General features: G+C 37.6%; 2 protein-coding genes across 12 annotated transcripts in view; one reads left to right on the top strand and one right to left on the bottom strand.

Moving 5' to 3' along the window:
- JAZF1 (JAZF zinc finger 1) overlaps nucleotides 1-6,256 on the top strand; it is a 327,260-nt gene extending 321,004 nt beyond the window's left edge. For all 10 annotated transcript variants that reach the window (XM_005862957.2, XM_014537006.1, XM_014537008.1 and 7 more), the window contains one exon: nucleotides 3,970-6,256. In XM_005862957.2, coding sequence (XP_005863019.1) covers nucleotides 3,970-4,146 — 177 coding nt within the window. In that variant the 3' untranslated portion in view covers nucleotides 4,147-6,256. The remainder of the gene's footprint in view (nucleotides 1-3,969) is intronic.
- A 1,594-nt stretch (nucleotides 6,257-7,850) lies between these two features.
- TAX1BP1 (Tax1 (human T-cell leukemia virus type I) binding protein 1) overlaps nucleotides 7,851-16,178 on the bottom strand; it is a 58,748-nt gene continuing 50,420 nt past the window's right edge. The window contains exons 15-18 of one of the 2 annotated variants that reach the window (XM_005862959.2): nucleotides 15,061-15,214; nucleotides 14,540-14,688; nucleotides 9,069-9,151; nucleotides 7,851-8,482 (exon numbers count right to left, since the gene is read on the bottom strand). In XM_005862959.2, coding sequence (XP_005863021.1) covers nucleotides 8,281-8,482; nucleotides 9,069-9,151; nucleotides 14,540-14,688; nucleotides 15,061-15,214 — 588 coding nt within the window. In that variant the 3' untranslated portion in view covers nucleotides 7,851-8,280. Of the gene's footprint in view, nucleotides 8,483-9,068; nucleotides 9,152-14,539; nucleotides 14,689-15,030; nucleotides 15,215-16,178 lie in introns of both variants that reach the window. The other variant, XM_005862958.2, reaches the window with a different exon arrangement.

The raw sequence follows: 16,178 nt of genomic DNA on the forward strand, positions 1-16,178 counted from the left end.
TGCTGCGTGCTGTGGTGTCGGGCAGAATGCCCAAGTGCCGCCACCTTGTTTCCAAGGCTAACATCACATCTGTCCGCTATCTGCCCCAGTGTCAGGGATTCTCTAACAGTTAGTGTCTTGGGCACTGACTCAGGATCAGCTTTCCTCACCTTTTCATGGGCATTTGCAGAACTGAAAGATGAGTATCTTCACTTCCCAGGCTTCATACTGAGTAGGACAAGAGAGAGGGACCCGTAGGACACCTAAGTCTCCGCAGTTTCCCATGTTAATTCCTTTGCCTAGGATGCCCTCTTCGCCGCATTTTTCAAGGTGCAAATGCCACCTCCGCCAGTTCCCAGACTGACTCCCCACTCGTAGGCTAAAGCTGTCTTGACCTTTCCATATGCTGTTTACTTCTAATTCCAAACTCATCACCATGACCCCCAGCTTTTGCTTCTTCGCTTTTCTTCCTCATCAAATCCCCAAGCAATTTCAAGGGCTTGTAGAACATCAAGGGCTGCAGCAAATTCAAAGTGATGGTTTTTCTATCAAGGGCACGTGTCACATACCTTACTCAGCCTCAGACAGACAGCAACATCAAGTACAGTTAACACGTTAAGCGCCAAGCCTGTTTTGTCTTCTTTCTGTTTAGCCCACAATATCCAATTTCACCGATATGCTGCCGGCATCAGTGACTGACCGGTCCGGACAGAAAGTACAGTGTCAGTCACCGGTGACTGACATGGCGCTTAACGTGTTAAGGACACGATGGCCAAGCTTGACTTTAGGTTTCATGATTTGATTTGAAGTGGAATTTTGAGAAAAGACTCTAAATTGTTGTCAGGCCCAGTTCCCTCATCCGGGCAGGTCGTTCCAGGCATGGAAATGAGCTGATGCCAACCTTGCCCAGCCCACCACACAGCCCTGTACCCCCCCTGCCCCGCCCCTTCCTCCCTTCCATGCTGGCCCTGTGGCAGACTGCTGTACTCCACAGGCAGCTCTCTCCAGACGGCGTGTCCCAACCCTTCCCAACTCCCAAGATTTTCCAGAGCCTACCATCTGGTTGCACTAAGGAGTGAGCACCTGGCACTTTACGTAGGCGTGGAAGTGTGGGGGGAAATGCCGACTCTGCAACCGGGCACCCCCGGGTCCCACTCAGTTCTGTCGTCCAGCAGCTTCGTGACTCCATGATTCCAGGGAGTTACCGTGTCTGCTATTGAATGAGGCAGCAAGCCATCAGCAGGAGACTTTCATGTCAGCTACCTTCCACACCCTTTTGAAGCTAAATTCCCTTTCCTCTCTTCAGAGGTCAGAGGATTTAAGCATTTCATTTTCCAGTTGCCTGTCATTATTTGTTAACTTTTAAAGACCAAACTCAGCTTAAGGTCTCTGCAATTAGAAACGTAAGTGAATCTTTTTAAGACTCTAAACTGCAGGGGTCCTCAAACTACGGCCCACGGGCCACATGCGGCCCGCCGGGTGTTTTTGCCGCCGCTGTGTGCATAGGAATTTGTTCATAGTGTGTTTTTTTTAAACTATAGTCCGGCCCTCCAACGGTCTGAGGAACAGTGAACTGGCCCCCTGTTTAAAAAGTTTGAGGACCCCTGCTCTAAAGTCTTAGAAAGTGGGAGTTCCCACCTCTGTGTGTGAATAGAATGGGGAAATCTGGAGTCTGAATACTAACATTTGTGGTAAGGGTGTACTTTGACACTTGTGAAAATTTTAAATGACAGCAACAGAGAAAAAGGTGGTAAGGTAGGTCTTAAGTTCTTGGACTATGTGTTCCCAAAAGTGCAGCTCATCTTTCCAGATTAGTAAGCCTGATGTATGGAATTGGCTGTTTTCCTCACAGGCAGACATGCACCACCACATACATATTCCATTTGGGAGCACAGAACCTGGGTTTGCCCTTCTGGTGAGCGCTGATCATCTGGCTTTGTATTGGACTGGCTTTAGTCATTTGATTTCAAAGCTTCCCTCACCTAATTATTGTAAACACTCAGGCCCGGATCCTGTTGGGCACTGCTATGCCTTTTTGCTTCCTGGCTCGATGTTTATTATTGGTCCTCTGTTCCCTGACAAGGTACACGTGGTACTGCTGGGCACAGGGGTAGTTGGATTTTTAAAGATCCTTCTTGTAACAAGTTCCCTGGGAGAACAGAGACATGAAATGTTTTAATAACCCTCCATCCACAGAAAGTGACCCTAGTAGGCACTAAGTGAATATCTTGAGCTAATAAATAGGCTATGAAGCAGGCAAATTCAAGTTTCTGGCATTTGTGAGCCAGGAGACTGCCTAACGTGTTACTATTACTTGGAAAGTTGATCTTTCTCTAATGGTCATAAAACTGTATTATTAACTCTTCCTCTTTCAAATAGCTTAAACCCATTACCTTCCATGGTTCTGGGTTGCCTGGCTCCAGCTGGGGAGTTCTCACCTGGGTCTCTCACGACTGCAAGATACCAGGTGGGGCTAGAGCTGGAGGTTGGCTTCCTTACGTGCCTGGGAGTCTGGAGGGATGGCTGGGCCAGCAGGGGACTGACACGGCATATCTACCCTTGTAACTACTTTAATGGGTCTAATCTGCCATTGTCCCACTGCAGTGAGCTCTTACTCCCTTTAGAAGACTAGTGAGGTGCTTCCTCACCCTGCACATGGGGATTGATGCAGGAGGGCCAAGGACTGAAGGCCAAGAGCAGGTAGGTGTTCAGGGCAAAGGGTTCTTGTGATCAACTCACTGGACAACCTTCAGACTTCGAGCACCGCCACTTGGTTGCTATTTGGCACCACTGGGCTCAACAAAGTCAAGCAGGATTCTCTACCAAAAACTTTTAAAGGTACCAGTGAGCACTGTGAAACGCTAAGAAGGAAATGTAAGTAGTAATAACCACTGTTTAATGGCAACTATCAATTCCTCCCAGAGGAATTGCACATTCCAACCAATTCATTCACTCTAATACCAGACTGTGCTAGATGCTCATGAAATAGCAGCAGACAGTCCGTCCCATTCTCTGGGAGCTCACCAAGGGCCACTTGTGAAGATAGAGAAGACTGTGCTGAGTGCTTTAGCTGGGCATAGGACCGGGCTCAGTGGGACTAGATTCAGAAACAGCCCACTCCTCCGGTGATCTGTGCTCAACAACTTCGTCTCAGGTCCTCTCTCTTCCCTCTCAGTCCCTAATCTGGCAACAGCTGATGGGAATTTTCCAATACTTATTCTTAAGTCTTCCATCAGTGAGTCAGTGCCCTGAGCCCATTTACTCACATCTAATGGGATGAGCAATAGTAGCTATTACATCTGTAGAGTGATTCTAGCCATGGCGTCTTACATAAGATATGCTAACAAGTGAGCAAAACCAATTAGCAGAAAGCATTTAGATGTTTTGGGTGCCACATAAGATCTGCAGGCCAGTCTGAAGTCTAGGGCTCTTCTGTGCTGAGACTTCCATAATCTGAAGATGTTCAAGTTCACTGTAGGTCTGGAATGCAGTACATACTAGTCTGCTCAGTATTACTTACTGTGAGCATGGAGTTCCCACCATGGCAGAGACACTGACTTCTCGCAGAGTAGAAAACGGACAGGAATTCCAGTAAGGGAGGTACCGGCACCACAGCTGTCATTTTATACATGTCTGGAACTCTACTGCCCTGCCCTGTTTTCTTCCTTTAGAGTTGTTTTTTTTTTTTTTTTTTTGGAGCAGCCTGAGGATATTTTTATATAATTGCCCATTGTTAACTTTCTTCAGAGTAGAAAAAAGATGCAGAGGAACTGTGCTTCTATACAGCCTCTGAGTCTCAAATACATATTTTATATACAATGTGAAGTCAGTCCTTTCATTTTCAGAGTGAGGCGTGTCTGAATTACCTTGAGGTAGCTGTGGGGGTGACCCCATGTGCACAGCTGCATCCGAGAGCACACTGACATTTTCCCACTTGGACGGACATTATAGGACTCCATCTAATAGGTGATATTTCTATCTTCTCCACAGAATGTGAATGGCATAAAGTACCATGCTAAGAATGGTCACAGAACACAGATTCGTGTCCGCAAACCATTCAAATGTCGTTGTGGTAAGAGTTACAAGACAGCTCAGGGCCTGCGGCACCACACAATCAATTTCCATCCCCCGGTGTCGGCTGAGATTATCAGGAAGATGCAGCAATAACATGCTGGTCATAACTGTGCCAAGGAATCCTCACCAGCAGTTGCTGATTTTGAAAACAGCCACCTTTTTTCAGGGGAAGCATTCAGCCACCCTTTAAAGAAGTAAATGCATGCTTTAAATTTTTTCTGTAATTTTGGAATGATGTATCTTTGTAGAGTTAATGATTTTGTACATTTGCACATGTAATCATCATATCCATTTTCATTACTTTGATATAAGGTGCTAAAAAAAAAAAAGCTCTAGGTTCTCAGCACATTTCCCCCAAAACAAATATGGTTGAGGGCATGTTGCATATTGTTCAGTTGTATTGCAGTGATAGCAGTTGGGGGAGGAGGGGCGGGCAGAGGTTTGCTTCCCACGCCCCCACCCCCCCCAAGATTTGTAGTGTGACTGAGGTTTTTTCAACACATTAACTCACTCTGTTCAAAACCAAAATAATACCTTCATTATCAAACTGGTTATCATGCCTTACATAATGGAGTTAGTATTTGTGAGTAGAAAGACTTTAGGTAATTGAAATATAAATTAAGAAAGAATGTTTAACATATGCTAAAAATATTTTCATATTTAAATAACATACATAAAAGGTATGCTTTTCTGTGTTTTATATTATCTTGCAAGTCTTTAAAAAGCTGAAAATCTTGCCATCTGACTTACCAATTATTTTAGTGTTATAAATGGTGTTTTTGTACAATAGTCTGTTCAGTTCACTCATTAATTTAACACACTTATTGAGTGCAAGGGATTCCATTTATGTCTATTGATACTTGCAGAACAAGATACCAATTTAGTGAAATATGTTTCCCTGAAATCTGTTAGGAAACATTTTGAAATACATATAAATTTTGTGTAAAATTTATTTCTATCTTCATCTTTAGGTGAAGCTTTAAAGCACTTTGTAGTTCTCTATTGCCAACAGATTTAATGTTTTATGTGTTGCCAATTCTTACAACCACTGCCCTAACAAACCTGTGGGTTACAAATAAGAAAATTCCAAGCATGGTTCAAAGGGGAACATTTTTGTTTAGGCCCCTACTGCCTCCTCTTCATGTTCGTTGTTTTTAGACTTTAAAGGCACTTTTCCTATCACATTGTAGATGTCTGTGTTCCACTTGAAACGTCTGTTTAGCTTTATAAAACAATTTGCCGAAATGAAGTTGAGCCTTATTGAGAATTAAGTGCTTTCTTGCAGCAGGTGGTCAAAGAATGACTAATATATGACCCATTAGAATAACTCTACGTCTGGACCATTCCTGATGTTTTTCTCACCAACAATACTATCATGCCTTGAGTGTTCTTTTCTCCCAAGTGCTATTCCTTGAACATGAGTTTACCAGTTGCTTAATTATGCAATAAAAATTGCTTTGAGGTGGCCAACTGCTCACAAAACTGGTAAAACGCAAACTTGCATTGCTTATAAAATAACTTTCTTCCCATGTTTCTGTTAGCCAGATGAGTAAGCTTCTATATTCTTAAGTTGTGAATCCCTCATAATGAGGGATTTTTAAGTATTTATAAAGACACTGCCCTTTAAAAATTTCCTCAGATCTCTGAAGCATGGTCTTGGTCCTGATATACAGTGCTATTCTGTATGTTGAAAAGGGTGATCTAGACAGAAAAAGCCATTAGTTGGTACATAAGAAGGCCCTACTGGCTATTTCACATTTACCTATAATTGACCAAAAATTTTTTAGGCCATCAGTTATTTAGCTTTTGCTCTTTCTAGTGCAAGAAATTGCAGGCTGGATCAGCAGTTCAACAGCTAAACAGTCATAAAATAGTCATTGTGCATGTTAACATTTCTTTCAACTATAAAACAAATTCCAACTTCTACTTGCTTATTCATTGTGACAGTATTACTAAAGGTAAGGATGGGAATATTTTGTTATACCGTGTATAGTGAATGTATTGTACTGTGTCTGTGAAAACTGTGCTTTAAATTATATTTTCATATGTTTTGTTGTTTGGGACAGAGCACATTAAGTTTGAAAGCGACAGAGGTTTTAGAACTGAAGACAACTTAATGAATCAAAATCCTGTCAAGAAAAGCTGCTTATAAATGTAGATGAAATTGCATTTTAAATAAACTGTCTCTGACCCAAAATAAACATGGCTCTTTATTTTCATTAGCATCCATCATGAAAAGCCAGTATCAAGTTTACCACGGAAACTACTCTACCTCCTCAGTGCCTTGTTCTACCGTAGGCTGCCTTTCCTTCCCCACCCACCCCCCAGAATTCAGCATGTAGAGTGTATTTAATTTTTTGCTTAATATTTGCCTAACAGCAGCACATCAAAATATGGGAGGCAAAAAGTGATGAAGAAAGAAGGAAATCCACTATTTTACTTTGACATGTCAACAACACTCTAGCAATGCAGCAGTTAGAGAATCAGTAAGGATTTAAACTCAACAGCATCAACAATTAACTGTCATAGTAACTATTGTTTTGAACTACTGATCCTTTATCCAACAACAGAATACACAATGTTCACTCAGAACATCCACCAAGAAAGACCATTCATTATAAGCCACAAAACACACTTTAATTCCTAAGAATATAAATGCTACAAAGCATGTTCTCAGACCACAGTGGAATTGAACTTATTTTGATGTTTTCCAGCTTGAGGCAAAAAGCTACTCAAGTCCAAGACTACTAAAATGAATAATCTTATTTCACTGGTGGTAGTACTATAATATTCAAAGACTTTTAGGTCATCATGGTCCATAATTACTAATGCAATAAAAATGCTCTATCACAGAACATTTTCTCTGAAATATTCTGCTTATCATGTGACCTTGAGGAAGCTAAAATATGAAGTCCTAAACATCTGGTTTCCCTAGACTAAAAAGCCTTTTTAAAGGATTCCAACAATAGACAAATTCTGCTCCTAGACATAGCCTATAGTCCTCCGCTCTACCAACTGACCTATTGAAACGCTCACAAATTCCGCTCCTAGAAACAAATACAGATGTATGATGCAGTTCATATACAGCACCCCAAATGCAACCACGCTGTTGACTTAACATCTTAAATAGTTTGAGTATTTTCAGCAGCAGAATAAAAAAACCAATACTTTAAATTCTTAATATTGATAGTATAAAAGAGAAATACAGTTCCGAAAACATTTTAAAAATTCAGACAAAAAAAGATGTTCAAGATGCTAGAATTAATGAAAAACGATCACAAATAAATTTGACAATAAAATCACCTCCAAAAATGTGTCCTCTTTAATGTTAATGAATACTATACATGGCAGAAACACAACTTATTTACATATTACATTTTTAATCACTGAGAATGTTATTTCAAAGTTATACTCTAATTAGGAAAATGTGAAAAAGATAAGGATACATTTCCTGTGATTTTATGCCACAAACACCACTATTTAGTAGATCATATAATATGAAACAACTGTACAACATACCTTATTCCATTTTCCCATGATAGAAATAATAACTTTAAGATGGCTTAAACATAACTGTTCAGGCTATTCTAAAAAAAATTTAGTCACAAAATTAGTAAAATATGCCTTCCCTTAATTCCTAAAGCAAATATTTCAAATATAAAAAGAATATTTGCCATACTGCAAGCATGTGATCTCATTCTACATAGAGCTCCATTTCTTAAGAGGCTTAAAAAAAAACATCATTTCATGGGCTAAATTATGCAAATTTCTGTATTCAAAGAATTACTTTGCAAGACTGTTACGATAAATGCTTTTTATTATTACATAATATTTAGTAGTCATGCTCAACCAACAAGGTCAACAGAAACTTGTAAATATTCTGCTAAATAATTAACTATAATACTTTTTCTTCCCAATGCAGTAACATTAGAATAATCCTTGTTTCCTTTAGTCATATAATTTTGCAAACTGGGGAATAAATGAAAATGCAAACACCCAAGAGCTTCTTTTCTTAAGCAGGTAAGATTAAAAGAGGTTAAAATTATATTTATCGATAAGCCAAACATTGACCCCCCAACCCTAGTAACACCAAACTCAAAGTAGATCTTGGTCAGAAGAGTACGGGAGAGGGTGCATGGAAGTGATTACCTGTGGGCTCCTAGTGGTCTATTTGAGATGATTTTTTTAAACTGCTAAACTGTATTATTAACTCATAATAAAAAGTAACTAATCAAAATTTAAAACATTCTGATCAAAATGGGTCTGTACATGTCTTTCAAACCCTTGCTGGTCATAGTCAGGAGGGAACTGCTCGCTGCACATTGGGCACACCTTCCAGTGACTTTCAACATGTTCTTCAAATTTGCTCTGATCATAGTTGGGAGGGAACATTAATTCACAGAGGGGACACTTCTTGTGAACATCAAAGCTTAAAGAAATAGGAAAATGAAAGAATTACATATTTCTAATAAATATCTAACAATAGTATTCTTCAGAATATGACAAGGCTACATTTATCTAGTTAAGCTGATATTCATACTAAACAATTTACCTTGAAAGTCTTCAGTTACTCCAGAAACCTTCTGCTTCTAAATGGTTGCTACTGACAATTGTGTAAAGCATTTATAAAACCTCTAAATTTACTTTTACATTTAGATTGACAAAGAAAAACCTTTTTTCATTAAAGTCCCCCAAATACAATTACATTATGTGAAATGAGGCTTACTGACAAGAAATCAATTTTTAACTAACAACAAATGCTACTGGTAAACCTATAATTAATACATCTTATCATTCCCAACAGTGTTCATTTGAGTGTGTCCACAGCACTGGTTCTCAAAGGATTTTGTGCATCAGTATCACCGGGAAGGCATGTTAAAACACCAAGAGTTTTAAGTTCAGAAGGAATGAAGTAGGTCCCTAATCACGTGCATTTCTAACAAGTTTGCAGAAACCAAACTTTGAGAGTCATGTTCTATATAACCCACATTTTACATAAGAAAGAGAAAAATTACCTGGAATCAAAGCAGAAGCCTGTCCCATGCCCATGCAAATGCGTATTTGGAGGATCAGGAGCAGTGGGCACATTCTCATCCTCCTAGCAAAAAATAATTTTGCAACTTTTTGAGAAAAATGAAACCAAACAAGTTTTTCAATTCAATCAAGCATAGTATAAAGAAATTAAGACTGCACTTTTTAAATTTTCAATTCTATTACAAATTAATTAGATTTTCAAAGTACAATTTCTTACAGAATATTTCACTGTGGATGAAGTATTACTGTCCTGAAATAAAAAGCAGTATTTAGTGGAATGGAGAGTATACCACACCTGTATGTGTGAATGCAGTAGAGATCAGGAACTTTTTTGAACCTACATGTAGGTAACTTTCTTTTTAGGATTCCATAAAAATCTTAACACTGCATTATTTTCCCTGTTACTCTCATTTAGTAACTTAATTTGCAAGACAGACAGTATCATCTTTGACAACTTACACTCATTGTGAAATACAGAAATTACACATAAATGAAAATTAGTTAAATATGAGTTTGCACACATATGTCCTTGGGCACGCATGTACACACACACAGACAATTCCAACTGGAAAACCAAGTTAAAGCAAAGCTCCAAACTATAGGCCTCAAAACCCTGTTGTAAAAGAATAAAAATCAAAATCAAATATTTGATTAACTGATTGTCAATGAAGAATCCTAAAAACCTGTAAACCTGAGTTTCAATCTGAAAGAAAATATTGCTTCAATTTCCATGCCCCCATCCCTGTGGTCATTTTTTAGAGATCTGTACATGCTAAATCAACAGCCCAACACAGACTCTCACTTTACATCAAAAGCAGCCACATCATGGCAGGTGCCCATTTGCTTCCCTCCTCTGAGCAGCTGTTAGCTGCTCTCATGTACTAAACAAACAGCACATAAACAGGTAGAGCTGGCACTGATGAGTTCTTATATTACTGGGTAGTCATGCTTGCCTCCAGGCTGCTATTAATGGGCTAAGTAGTCAAGTCTGTCCCAGGAAGAGGTGCCCAAAAAGTGTATGTGGTGAACAAACAAGACAAATGATCTTTTTTAGGGGGATGGGGAGCATGGCTATTATTCTGACAATTATCCCCTCCTGAATGGTCCAATAAAGGGCTTGAGAGGCTTCTTCTTTCCTGTTCATCACATGAGAAAATGCTTGTTTACATTTATGATTCCCTCAGGATATATGTGGGCAACAAATAACAGGATAGATAAAGAGGGGCTGGGGAAAATAAAACATACTTCATATACTTCAAAAATTAAAATCCTTTAAGTGATAAAAGATCCAGACACCTTTTAAATCTATAGATACAAAGAGGAAAAAAATAATATAGTAGTTGAATCTACTAAACTTAACATGCATGACAGTAACAATATTTAAAACACTGAATCTGCTTATACTACTATATATCAAATAATGAACAAAATCTCATTTTCTTTGAAAAAATAAAGTCTTTGAAGTGGCATTTAAAAAAATAATTGGAAAAGATAAAAAGGAAAGGTCTGGATATTCTACTTTTCAAAATTCTTAATGACACAGATATTTATAATAAAAAACAATTTTCCAGAGGCCAAAAATATAATAGAACCCCAAAATCTTACAACGTCCCGTTTTATAATGACTAATAGCTTACAACAATTTACTGCTTCCACAAATCAATCAGCTAACAATAGTTTGCTGCTAGCTAAGGCACTAGACTCAGATTAGCCAACAGACGTATTAAGATTGCTCATAAATATCAGGGGGTGGGGAAAGCAATTTACATTTAGTAGTCTTAAGTCATATATAATTTGGTAATGATGACCCTATTATTCCCTATCTTTTATCACCTGTTACTTAATAAAACAAGTGAGGGACTCGAGTAGAATTCTAGGTGTTATGAGACATAAGTTCCCATGAAATAAGAAATCACTTACTTAGAGAACAGTTCAAAACCAGAAAGTATACAGTAAGTTCTATGATAGACAATTCATAAAGTCTTTCATAACCTTGACATGCAAAATGACCAGTCAAATATCACTCACAAATACTGCTTTTATTCTGTTTTACTTATCAACAGCAGTTAGTTTCCAAAACCATATGCGATTAAATATAACCAATTAGTTTGGGAAGTGAGGCTGTTAAAGCAGGCCCACTGTCAGCAGCAATAAAAAAAATGGCTGCTGGACAAAAGAGAAAAGCAGACAAACTCGAAACATCCAATATTATTTCAGTATTGGAGCTAACACCTTTACCTCTTAAAAGAGCCTAACTTTTGCCCTGGCAGTCATGCTCAGTGGTTAGAGCGCCAGACCATGTACCGAAGGGTCGCAGGTTCGATCCCCAGTGGCCCGCCGATGGGGCACATGCAGGGGGCAACCAACCGATGTGTCTCTTTCACATCGATGCTTGCCTGCCTGTCTCACTCTCTCTTTCTCTCTCCCCATGCCCTCCCTTCTACTCTCTCTAGAATCACTGGAAAAAATATACTCGGATGAGGATTTAACAACAAAAAAAACACATAACTTTTAATGTTGGTTTTTAAGTTAATGAACTTGAGCCATCAAGGCTATGTTAGGTATTCTTTAAGAAGGCAGAGAATCACATATTGCAGGTTAGAAAGATTTTCACCCCAAAACTAAAGTACTCAAGTTTTAGAACTGAAAGATGTCAACCCAAAAGAACTTTGAATAGCAGATTTTAAAGTGTTAGTACCTAGTACTTTAGCTAAACTAAAATAATCTTGTAAGCAAATTTTATTGGGAGTACCATACTTAAATTTATTTATGAACAGTTCCAAATAATTAATTTTCTTAAATTTTCATTTCTACAAAAGTCTAAACCACTTACTTTGTTCATCAATCTCTAGACCCATCAGCACAATACTATTTCCACCACAAATTGGTTATTAAGCAAATGAAACAAGCTATGGTAAACTGCTCTACTTGAATTGCAAACATTTCTCATTAGATGCCCAACTCAAAATCTAGTCTATGAAAAAAATTATTTTCTTATCAAACAAATAATATTAAAATGGGTTAATCTCTTGGACAATAAAACAGGGTTAATTATACTGAATTCAAAATGCAATGATTGTAGAAATATAACTAACTATATATGACAAAGCAATTCTAATTCTATTTATAGATCCAAAAGAACCAGGAACTGGAGCAGATATATTTGTACACCTATTGTCACGTCAGCATATACTCAAAAGGTAGAAACAACCTAATGTCTATCGATGGAAGAATGGATAAACACAAGGTATACCATAAACATACAATGGATTATTATTTAGCCTTCAAAACAAAGGAAATTCTGACACATTATATCAGGGATGAATCTCAAGGACATTATGCTAAATGAAACATGTCAATCACAAGAAGATTCCACTTATGAGGTACTGAGATGCTAAAGATGCCCTGAAAGAAGAAAGTTTGGGAAACTTTGCTTTAGCCTATTTGATTGGTTGGTAGTTGATAGATGGTTAAAGACCACAGCTTCTATAGGCCAAAGTGATGAGACTCAAATCCTGCTGTACCTTACCAGCAGTGTGAAGCAAGCCAGTTAAGCTGGCTCATAATGCCTCTCAATAGAAACAGGAATAGTTCCTCACAGGACTGCTACAAAGAACAAATGAGTTAATATATTTAGAAAGCTAAACATTAGCTGGCAAAAAGAGCTATAGAAATGTTTGTTGCCATCACCTTCATGATAATTTTGTTAGTTATTGCTATTGCAATTAATTAGGTAAGAGAAAGTCAAAAAAGGTTTTTGATCTGATAGCTGACCCCAGTTTCTGGTACAGGAGGAGATATGGCAGGAATAGGCCATAAGAGCAGTCCACCTCAACCCTGACTCAAAGATGCTGGGTCCTGTGGCTGTTCATCACTCCCAGGGAAGACAACCAAAGAAAAGGAACAGGTCAACTCAAATCTGTTTTCTATATTCTAACTAAAATTACTAACTCAAATACTTTAGTTGCAAGTGATGTGTGTGTTTTTTGTTCTAATGACAATTTAAAAAAAAAAAAGGTCTGAATGTACATAAAAATAAATTTCTGTATAATGTGAAAAATCTTCTGATTGCAAAATACAATTACCCAAGATGTGCCTATTAAGAGTCCTTCCATCTCATTACCAAATCTAATAAGCATGTCAGCAAATGAGCACAAGCTTCTAACACTGCTTCTCATGGGTTTGCAGAAGGGCAAAGCACACAGATCAGAAAGAACATTCTGCTAATTAAACTGAAGCAGATGACTACGGGAGAGAAGGGCTTGTCACATGTAACATCTGTGCCAAGAATGATCAGATTAAATATGCAAAGTGTGAAATAAAGGTTTGAAAAAGCAGTAAAATGATACTCTAGACCTTAAATAGGCTACAAAAGTTCTGACAGTTTTCCTAATTATTCCCAGTAATGGACATAGGAGGCCAAAAGGCAAAAGAGAGAAATACATTTTTCTCCATTATGAGTGTTGAGCACTAGGGCTAAAATCATGTCTGTCTGAACACTGATCAGTTTCTGCAAAGGTTAATAGCAATTAAATGCAGCAAACTAGATTAAATGAGAAACAGGTCATGATACTACTGTACTTGCAAAGAGCACAATAAAGCATTTCTTTTAAATTCTTATTAATGCACAGGAAATTCAGAAGGAGCAGCTATGAGGATAAAAACCTATTTATTAAATAAAGAAATCCCTTAAATGAAATAAAAACAGTGACACACTACATAAACTAATTTAATTATCAGTATTGTATTGCTGAGAGGTTAAATACTAACAATGTCTAAAAGAATATTTCTCTGAAAAAGAATAATACATATACTTTCCTCTTTTTCTAGCTAAATAAAGAGTCCACCTTAAAATTAAGAGTAGGCTATAAGTGCTAAAATGAAAAGATGCACACTACAGCATAATATCATAATACTTTGCTTCTTCTGGTCTACTACATCTGCATCAAAGGAGTAAATTACTTCATGAAAATAAAGATTAAAGTATCTGTGACTATACTTAATAATACTGTATTGTATATTTGAAGGTTGATAAGAGTACATCTTAAGTTCTAATAACAAGGGGAAAAACTAACTAAAACAAATGTCAATTAGACTAACGGTGATCATTTCACAATATATACAAATATTGAATTATCATGTATACACCTGAAACTAATATAGTGTCATATGTCAGTTACATTTCAATTAAAAAAAATTTAATTAAACTTTCTGTTAACATTTTGAGGTCATTCTCCAAACTTAATATTTTATTTTAGTATAAATCCTAAAGTATAAATATGAAGCATATTAAAGGTTGATCTTTCAAATTTAAATACAAGCATGCTTTTTAAAAAATCAAGTAATCATGTGTACACACAAACACACATTTTCTCAAGATACACATAACCACATAACTCTCTATATAGGAGAGAAAAAAGGAACAGGCTCAGAAAATGGAAATTCAATTTACTTTACTATCCTCAGGGTCTTCTAAACCATCAGGCCGACTAAGGTTTCGAGCAGGCTGGCTGCAGACAACATTATCTTCCAGTCCCCAAGAAGGTACTCTCACAGGTGGCCTTTGGATTTCATCTGGGTAAAAAGAACCATCTGCTCCATCTGAAAAAAATGTTTTGCAAGGGAAGGGTAAAAGCTGGTACTAAAATTAGAATCGCTGTGTATAGGTATGATGAATGATATAAAAAAACATTTTAGCTCATCAAAAAAATATATTTTTAACCCAAGTGACTCAAAATAAGAACTGTATGCAATAAGCAAATAGATTATTCATTCATGGCATATCACTTCTGGATGAAGCCAGTTAGTGTTAAACATTAAAACTGCTCATTATAATGTTTCTATTAGAATTGACTGTACCAGTAGTTTTCTAATCCCACAAAAATATACACAAAAAAAACCCTCCAAATTCAGCTAACCCCAAACTAAAAATATTTTAATAACCTCTTGTCTCCTGTGTTGCATAAGGATTACCATATTGCAGAACTGGTTGTGTATCTGGTACTGCAGAAACATGACCATTTTGCTCAGAGCATGTGTGGAGCCCCTGTGAGATCTGCTGAGGACTCTGGGAATTCTGACCTTCCATGTTCCCTTCTGCTTGATTTTCTAGAGTCCTTTTAAGTTCCTAAAATTAACAAAAACAAAGGCAATAGGCAAAGTAATCAAATATTTTATAACAAGGGCAGCATTAAATATTTAGCCAAAATATAACTGTAAAATTATTTCCCTATTACAGTAGTTCCCCCTTATCCAATTTTTCTTTCTGTGATTTAGTTACCCATGGTCAACCACTGTCCAAAACATTTAACACATTTCGTACCGCTCAGGAGTTTTCTCGTGTTTCGCGCACCATCTGTTAAGGACCGTTCACGAGTGTTCTCGTTTTTCACGCCCATGGAAAAAGGAGCGAATCTAGATACTTATGTAAATTTTGTTTGGTCCCTCTTCATAGAGGAAAATGTTTTACGCAGTACCATACGTTAAAAAGTACTAGGAACTTTAATTGTTTGTTTTTGTAAATAAAAATGTTATAATTATTGAAAAACAACACCTAAAGTGCATTATGATGATTTAAATAACGTGCAGTTTGCCCAAAAACGTGCGGTCCCTGGCGTATGTCTTAGAGATTTCTATGTGGTACGCAATGTGTTAAGAAGAAATTCCATAAGCAATACATAAAATTTAAATTACACATGATAAAATCTCACTCCATCCTGTTCTGTACTGCACAGTACAAGAATCATTTCTTTCCAGCATATCCACTGCTGCCATTAGTCACTTAGTACCCATCTTGGTTATTAGACTGTTATGCTACTGCAGTGCTTGTGTTCAAGTAACCCTTACTTTACTTAATAATGGCTCCAAACTTTACCACAGAAATATGGGTATAGGAAACAACTATCACTATACTATCTAATAATAGACAAACATGGTAATTGACCGTACCTTGGCTACACCTCCCATTGGCTAATCAGTGTGATATGCAAATTAACCACCAACAAAGATGGCGGTTAATTTGCATACTGCAGGCAGGGCCATCCCGCCTACCCTTCCGCCATCTGGGCCTGCTATCTGCGACCCGGGGCGGC

The sequence above is a fragment of the Myotis brandtii genome, unplaced genomic scaffold, assembly GCF_000412655.1.
Source record: "Myotis brandtii unplaced genomic scaffold, ASM41265v1 scaffold17, whole genome shotgun sequence".
Lineage (NCBI taxonomy): Eukaryota > Metazoa > Chordata > Mammalia > Chiroptera > Vespertilionidae > Myotis > Myotis brandtii.